We start from the raw sequence: 8583 nt of genomic DNA, 5'->3' as shown, positions 1-8583 counted from the left end.
AGCACTGGCTGCTCTTTCAGAGGTCCAAAGTTCAATTCCCAGCAACTCCAAGGTGGCTCCCAACTGTCTAAAATGAGATCTGGTGCCCTCTTCTGGCGGGAAAAAAAAAAACTTAAAAAAAAAACAAAAAAATTTTTCTTTAAAAAAAAAAAAAAAAAAAGATGGGGTTTCTTGGCTGTCTTGGACTAGCTTCATAGAGTAGATCAGGCTGCCCTCAAATTCACAGAGATCTGTCTTCCTCTGCCTCTGGGAATCTCTGGGAGTTTCAACTCCCTTGTTCTTATCCCAATCACCCTCATTACTGCCCTTGCTTCAGCTTCCTTTGGGAATCCCTTGACTGTTCTGCATTTTTTTTTTTTTTTTTTTTGAGGAATAATTTAGCCTTAGTGTCTTTTTTTGCATTTTTTTTTAAGACAGGGTTTCTCTGTATAGCCCTGACTATACTGGAACTCACTCTGTAGACCAGGCTGGCCTCAAACTCACAAAGCTTTGCCTGCCTCTGCCTCCTGAGTGCTGGCGCTGTTCAGCATTCTTGTTGTTAGGCATCAGGGAAGGCAGAAGGTAAAGGACTAGGCTCAGTGCTCACCCAGCTCTGTATTGTTTGCTGTTCAGATGACAAGGGAAAGAACTAAACCTTCTGGGAGAGGCTGGAAGAAGAGGGAACACCCAGCTGACTTACACCCTTCCATGCTTGCCAAAAACACGCATGCCATTTCTATGTCTGTCTATTCATGCATGAGATAGGAGCAGTGTATGCCAGCATACATTCTGAATCCAGTAGGCACCTTCCGGTGTAAGCCTATGTGAGCAAACTGCATTCATATGTAGACACTAGGAGGACTATCTGAGAAGTGGCCAGTAGGCAACTCATTAGTATTCATGAGACGTTATAGCATTGATGTGAGGGTGGGTGTATATGATAGTTTTCTATGCTGCCCACCAATGTGTCTAGGGACAGGTTAGAAGTTGTTTCATATCACTAGTTTTTTTTTGGGGGGGGGGGGTGGGGGATGCATCAGCAGATGGGATGTAGAGATATGTGTCTTATGTTTTCAAGAAGTACTGCTGCTAGACATGTTTGGTCCATACCTGTATTACCAGCACTTTGCAAGGTGAGGAGTTCAAAGCTAGCCCTGGCTACATAGCATGTTTAAGGCCAGCTTGGACTACAAGAGACCATGCTTCAAAACAAACAAAAGAGGTTACTACCTATTCTGGGTTTGGCCTGGTTTGGCAATGGGCAGCTCCCTGCAGACACCTCACTTCCCAAATTTGATAAGCATAGGCTGGCATCGTTGTGTACTGCCCGAAGATGCTGAGGAAGAGTTCTTTATGTATCACTGTGGTTGCATTTGTTTATTATAACAGCTTTTCTTTTTTAGGAGCTTCCTCCCCCGATAAAGGCAGCTGCAGAGAAAGGTAGGTAAAAGGGGCTGGCTCTTGTCTAAGGGGCCTTCAGGTTTTTCATAGGCTGCCTGTCTCTTTCCTTCCTAGGAGAGTCAGTGGGTGTTTACAAGTGCTCCTGAGTCCGATGATCTTCACCAGGTAGGTAATGTTTGTACAGATGGACTAATAGATGCAGAGATCCAAGCTGGGAGAGAGGAAGAGGTATTTGTTTCAGGGTCAGGGTGGTCTCCCAGACCCTTTTTCAAGTCATGCTGGACCCCAAAAAATGCTTCCTCCCTGTATTTGCCCAACTAGTCCTCACAGTGGCCTCTGCAGCAAGTATGATCAATACCTTTCTTTTTCTTTTTTAAGACAGGGTTTCTCTGTATAGTCCTGGCTGTCCTGGACTCACTTTGTAGACCAGGCTGGCCTTGAACTCAGAGAGATCTGCTTGCCTCTACCGCTCAAGTTGTGGGGTTAAGGCTCCAACCATCTCTATCTTACAGCAAAGGACACTAAGACACAAACAGGGGGAAAAAACTCACCTGAAGTTATACAACTGATAGTTAATAGTACCTGAGTCCATGTCCTCCTCCATCTGGATGCAACTGGATGGCCCACAGAAAGGAGAAGACATGTCCCAAAGTAACCCTCTCCGACACCATCCTTTCTCCCTTGCATCCAGCCAGTAGCAGCAACATCTTTAATTTATTATCTTTAGTTATGTATAGTTGTGTGTGTTTGTATGTGGGTATATACATGAGTCCAGGTGTCCTTCCAGGCTAGAGGCATTGAATCTCTTGGAGTTGGAATTGAAGGGGTTGTGAGCCACCATGTGGTTGCTGGGGATTGAACTCTGGTCGTCTGGAAGAGCAGCAACCATTGAGCCATCCCTCTAGCCCCAGCCAGTAGCAATTTTGATATTTCTCCCATTTTAAACTCCTATGAATTACCTCTTCTAAATTACTTCTACTTATCTCTCCTGTCCCAGCAAATCTTCTGCAAACAGAGACTATGCTGGCTTTACCTGTTCAGTCTTCCTAGTTTCTCTATACTTTCTCCAGACAGCGTCTGCCCCTTGACAGGGCTGATGTTATCAGAGCCTCAGTAGCCCCTACTTTACTTCCAGCACCATCTTTTCTGAGTTAGAATCTCATGTAGCCTAGGCCGTTTTCGAACTCTCTCTGTATCCAAGTATGACCCTGGACTTGATTTTCTTGCTGATACTTCCCAAGTGTTGGTATCACAGGCACATACCACCACACCTAATTTATTTTGTGCTGGGGATGAACCCGTGACTCTGAGCATGCTAGTCAAGCACCTTACCAGCATAACCCCCTCCCCTATGTTCCTTTCTCTCTCACTCTTTCTTAGAGGCTCTTCTTTATAGCCGGGGCTGTCCTGGAACTCACTATGTATACAAAGGTACAAAGGTCCACTCTGCCTGAGATTTATGCCATAATGCTTGGGCCCCCAGGTCCCTTCTTAATGTGCTTGCTTCTCCCTTTCTTGTTCTCTTTAGCCCCTCACCCTTGAATTCCTTTGCAGAATCTGGACTTCTCAGCACTGGAGGTTGGAGGTTCAGATGCTGGTCCCCACCACATTTTTATCTCCAAGGCAGCCTTTTGTCCTTCTGCTCTCTGTGGAAAACCTGAGCTTTTCCCCTTCCAACTAGACCCCTATCTTCCCATCTTCGTATTTTTCCTTTCTCCTATCCCCTGCCTATTCCCATCCACCTTCTCAGAAAATCCAGTCTCTGTCTTCTATTTCTATTAAAGACCATCCTTCTGAGCCTCAGTGGTCCCTGGGCCACCAAGTGGACAGTGGAGTCCAGTGAGCCAGTATTGCCACTTGGTCAGCACCCCAATGCCCTATGAGCCCCTCAGCCTCTAGGTAAGTCTCATTTTTGTGGTCTGATTTTTCCCTTCAGCTCCATGGTCCTCCTTATCGATTTATTGACACTCGCCGGTCCTCCCGTATTTCTGCCCCTAATCCTACTATACTCCATACTTTCTCCCCTCTCAAGAGGGCCTTATGCAGGCTAGGCAAGAAAGTGTTCTACTACGGAGAGGCACCTCTAATACCATTACATCTATTAATTATCTGTACCATATAGTTAAGTTCTGTAGAGTGTACACGATTTACTGTGACTCCCTCGCTGGGCTGAAGGCATCGGAGGAGAGTGCAGATACAGGTTCCCTCCTCCAAACTCCTGGAAGGGAACCGGAAGCCCCACGGTTCGTGCAGCTAAGCACTGCCGCCAAGAGGTGGCGCTCACGGGAGGGCGGGGACAATTGGGGGCGGAGACGGCCGGGGGCGTGGTCCTGGTGCTGCTCCTATTCATCCTGGCGGCTGATGGGTAGTCGGACTGTACCAACTGCACGGGGGTGGAGGCCACAGCCTGGTCCACTGTTCCGATGAGAGCTCGGACAGCACACGTCCTGTAAGACATCGGTATGCTCTGAAAGGACTCCTGGCCTAGTCACCGTTCTTATTGGAAAGACATGTTCCGATGTCTCGACATCCTCGGTCACGGGTCCCTCCCCGTTTTGGCTCCAGTAGTTTCCACCAATGGGCAGGGCAAAGAGTTCCGGAAGAGTGCGGGAGCACTTCCGGGTCGGGGAGCGCGCGGCGGCGGGGGCTGTCCGGCCTAGTTGCGGTCGCGTTCGGACAGAGGCGGGATCATTTAGGAGCGTCCGGGAGGCGCGAGGTTCCTGGGTACGTGCGGTAGCCGCTCCGGCCCGGTGTCTCCGTCGCGTCCGGCCGCGCGGGCCACCTAGGGTGGCCGTGCGCTTTTGTCTGCGGCCTTCGGGGCGGGCTAGGCCTACGTCGCGCTGGCCGTGGGTCGGTACGGAGGACAGGAGGGCAGCCGAGGCTTCGAGCCGAGCCCCGGGGACATCCGGCTGCGGCCGGGAGGCCCCTGGGCGTGGAAGTGGCCACCACCTCCACGTCGTGCGGGGACTTGGCCTGGTGCATGAGAAAGGTGTGACCCCTAGCTACCTTGTTTTTTGTCTTGATGGCTCTCGCCCGGGTCGGCACGATCTGCACTTGTCCAAATTGTGGTTGGTGTCCGTGGTTATCATATTCCTTCGTTCGAAGAGCCCTCGCTGCACGCTCAAGTCGGCACCGCTGTAGAGGTTTTACGGTCAGAGTTCAGAGACGTGAAGTCACTTGTCAAGTGTTTCATCTCTGTAGAGTGGCAGAGCCCTCTGTTCTGTATTTGAGACGCTCGTTGTCCTGTCTTGTCTGCCATAATAGTACTCTGCAACAGAAAATAACATTGTCTGGTGAATGTCGTTTTGGCCACTGGCTGGAAGCGCAGCCTGTGATTTTGAAATTGGGCTTGGCTTGCAGCTCAGTATTCCTTCCTTCTTCCCCATCGACCACTCTATTTTCATTCTTTTGGGAAGAATGTTGAGTGAAAACAACATGCGGCATCTCTCAGCACTGAGAGAAGCCAAGAGTCAGGAGGGTCACAGAGTTAGTGATGGGTCCTCTTTTCTGAGAACTGGGACCATGCTCTGTCATCCACAGGAGCATGGACGGGCTGTTGCTCTTAATCTGTTTATCTCAGTCTGCTTTCTTGTGTCAGAGGTGGTGTTTCAACAGGGGTCTGTGGCCGGGACTTCTTTCCAATTTGCTAAATTCACCAAGTGTCAGGTAAAAGTAAGATAGTTTATCAGAACTCTCCTCCCTTTACTGTTCTCAGGCAGTAGCCTTGTGTGGCAATTGACATTCCTTAAGTTAGCATGCCCCCACTGCTTAGAGAGCATCAGCCCTTCTGCTGACCTTTGACCCCTTTGAGAAGGGTTGCACCCTTCCTTGTGGCTTTGAGCATATAGCCTATGTGTTGTCCTGAGGCTGATGGAGACAAGCAAGCTTATACCTGTAGGATCTAGGAGTGAGGCCTCCCCCCAATCCTGAGCCCTACCTTTCAGCCTTTGTTATCGTTGTTGTTTTTTTTTTTTTTTGTTCTAACTGTGAACACTAGGCTTGGTGGGAAGCATATGGTGCCATAGGCTTGACTGGTGAATTCTTGAATGAATTTTTTGTGAGAGGTGCTCCCCTGGAAGTAACTGGAAAAAGAGGTGCATGAAACTGATGAGTAAAGACCATGAATATGGATAGGTTCTTATTTGGGGAACTGACGTTTGAGAGCTTGGTACAGAAGGGAGGTCATACCCAGTGACATTTATGAGTCTGTCTCTCTCCCTCTCTTTTCCAGTCAGGCTTTCTCTGTGTAGCCCTGGCTGTCCTGGAACTCACTCTATAGAGCAGGATGCCCTAGAACTCAGAGATCTGAATTCTTTTATTCCACATTCTTCTTACAGTGGCTTGCTTGCAAGGGAGGACTAGCAGGTGTCTGAGCTGACAAGTCAGGAGAGGGACGGCCCAGCATCTTCTGCCTTTCAGCCTGGTCCACAGGAATGCCATAGTCCCCAGGAAATTCATCTGAGCTTTATATTCTGATGGTAGCCAGCTGAGCAGAGGCCAGTGGGCCAGCATTGGCCAAGGATGACATGCCTACTTGGTGGTTGCAGGCAAATGGGCTACTCATTACTGGAGTCCTTTTGATGACCGAAGGCATCAGTTGAAAAGTGCCGCTCTGTCTTAGCTCAGATGTCCATTTGGTTCATCTTTGTATTAGGACTCTCTAGGAATTCTTGGGTGAAATTATTGCTACTCCTTAAGCTTTAAGACCCTGCTTTGCATATGGTTCTGGAAAAAAGTCACTGTCTTTTAATGAAGATATTAATATTTTATATTTGCACATGGCTTTATGGCTAGTATACTGTGTATTGTGTCTCACGGCTCAAATTCTACGTGTGTAGCAATACTCATGTCACCAGTGAGGTTACGTTTTGGGAATGGCACCTTGTAGAGGGGCCTCTGTATTTTGGTGTTATTTGGTTCTGGTCTCTTTCAGAGCTGAAGTCCAATGTGCAGCCATGGATGACGACAGTTTGGATGATCTTGTGTCTCACAGCCCTGGGCCAGATGGATCCCTACAAGTAGGCCCCTCAGACCTGGCCAGTGATGCTGGTAAGACACCCCAGACCCCACTGCTGCTAGGGTGTCTGCAAAGGAATACCACCTGGTGCCTTCTCCAGGTTTCTAGCCCCCCTTGGGAGCTTGAATGTCAGCTTTCACTTTAAACCTTAAAAAAAAAAAAAAAAAAAAAATTAAGGTATAGAAAGATAGTGCATTCTTTATGTTTTCTGTTTACTGTTTTTGTTTTGTCTTGTCTCACGTTTTGGTTCAGACTGTCCTTGAACTTATAGGGTCTTGTGATCTGTCCACCTCAAGCTCTCAAATAGGTGGTAGCTAAGAATACAATCACATGTCATTATGTTTGGTCTTTTTGTGGGGAAGGGAGTATGAGGGATGGAACCTAAAGCCTTGTAGATGCTTGGTAAGACTCTACTGCTGAACTCTTGTTTACTGTTTATTGAAACACGGTCTTGGTCTTTCTATGTAGCATAAGCTGGCCTTGAACTGTAGTCCTCCTGACTAAACTTCCAGACTGAAAGGGTTAGATGTTGTTTGTTCTTGACTGCATTTCACGTATCCCATGCTAGCCTTTAACTTGTGCAGCTGAGGATGATCTTAAGCATCTAATACTCCTGTCTTCACCTTTCAAATTGCTGGTATTACTGATGTGCACCACTATACCCAGTAAACTCCGTGTTTGCTCATGCTAGGTACACACACTACTAGCTGAGCTATATTTCAAGCCACTTTGTCTTTTTTTTTTTTTTTTTTTAAGATTTATTTATTTATTTTACGTATGTGAGTGCTCTATCTACATGTACACCTGCATGCCAGAAGAGGGTATCAGGTCCCAGTATAGATGGTTGAGAGCCATTATGTGGTTGCTGGGAATAGAACTCAGGAGCTCTAGATGAGCAGATAGTTTTCTTACCCACTGAGCCATCTCACCAGACCCCTACTTTGTCTTTAAATGCAAACAGCGTAAATGCAGAGTAAGAAGATGGATTTCCCATCATATTCCTCTTTAGACCTCCCACACCAGCCCTGGTAGCCTGGTAGTATACATGTATACTATACTATTCTATACTATACATGTATAGTATAGAATCCTCATGGATTCCCAGAGCAGTTCTGTCTGTGACACTGCCCTCCCATGCTTTTCAACCTTGTGATCTAGAAGAAAGCAGCAGTGGCCACAGTGGAGACTCTGAAGATGATACAGGCAGTGAGCATGAAGATGACACAGATGAGGAGGACGTAGAGGGGCTGTCTGAAGAGGAAGACCCAGAAGATCGATCTGGTAAGATTGTTAGCATTTGAGCCAGTTGCTTTGGATCTCTTAGTGAGTATACAGCCCCTGTTAGAACACCCACAACTGTCCGCAGTGGCTGTCAGCTGCCACTGGAACAACTGACTTTTGCTGTGGTTTTCCACTGTAAAGTTAAGTTTAGTGATACGATTCTGTGGGTACTATTCTGAGAGAGACAGAAGATGAAGTGTCCAAGAACACTGAGCGGCATAAGCTGTGGGATAATGTGGGGAGACTGTAGTTCTAAGATGATGAGTAGGGAAGTCTTGGTAGCCCCTAGTCATCTCATAAGGGCCAACTGTTACATCATCCTGGTGCAGGACAGCTCAGCAGGCTCCAAGGGCCATGTGGCTTGCGACCTCCTTTAGAACATAGGGTATTAGTCCCATCTTGTGCCTTGTTCTCTGCTTATTCAGCAAGCTCATTGTGTGGGATTATTAAGAAAATCTTGGCTTCTACATACTGGGGAAAGTTTGTAACTTAGAGCTCCTGCAAAGAATAGTACTTGAATGACACACCTTTCTTCTGGAAAACCTTCATGGCCACCCCAGCCTATAGGCAGCTTGTGAGAGCTCTATGTGGTTAGCTTGACCCCATGCAGCTATGGCCACCTTTTCTTAAAGTGTCTTAGATAGGGTTTCTATTACAGTGATAAAACACCATGACCAAAAGCAAGTTGGTGAGGAGTTAGTTTCATCTTACTGATTATAGTCCATCATCTAAAAAAGTCAGGTCAGGAACTTAGGATAGTAACTGATGCAATGGACATTAAGGAGTGCTGCTTACTGGCTTGCTCCTTAGAGTTTGTTCAGTCTAGTTTCTTATAGTACCTAGGACCACCAGTGCAGAGTGACACTCCCCACAATGAGCTGGGCCCTTCCACATCATCAGTCAAT

At 47.3% G+C, this 8583-nt stretch overlaps 1 protein-coding gene across 5 annotated transcripts in view; it reads left to right on the top strand.

Annotated features, from left to right (window-relative positions):
- Positions 1–4011: 4011 nt before the first annotated feature.
- Positions 4012–8583, top strand: part of Phrf1 (PHD and ring finger domains 1) — a 32897-nt gene continuing 28325 nt past the window's right edge. For 2 of the 5 annotated variants that reach the window (XM_055619304.1, XM_055619302.1), the window contains exons 1-3: positions 4012–4104; positions 6314–6429; positions 7559–7678. In XM_055619304.1, the coding sequence (XP_055475279.1) occupies positions 6336–6429; positions 7559–7678 (214 nt within the window). In that variant the 5' untranslated portion in view covers positions 4012–4104; positions 6314–6335. Of the gene's footprint in view, positions 4105–4150; positions 4370–6313; positions 6430–7555; positions 7679–8583 lie in introns of those variants that run through there. The other 3 variants (XM_055619303.1, XM_055619299.1, XM_055619301.1) reach the window with 2 other exon arrangements.

Source organism: Psammomys obesus, unplaced genomic scaffold (genome assembly GCF_907164565.1).
Source record: "Psammomys obesus unplaced genomic scaffold, mPsaObe1.curated_primary_1811, whole genome shotgun sequence".
NCBI classification, from domain to species: domain Eukaryota; kingdom Metazoa; phylum Chordata; class Mammalia; order Rodentia; family Muridae; genus Psammomys; species Psammomys obesus.
The sequence above is the reverse complement of the archived record's forward strand: the minus strand, read 5'-3'. Positions and strand labels throughout refer to the sequence as shown.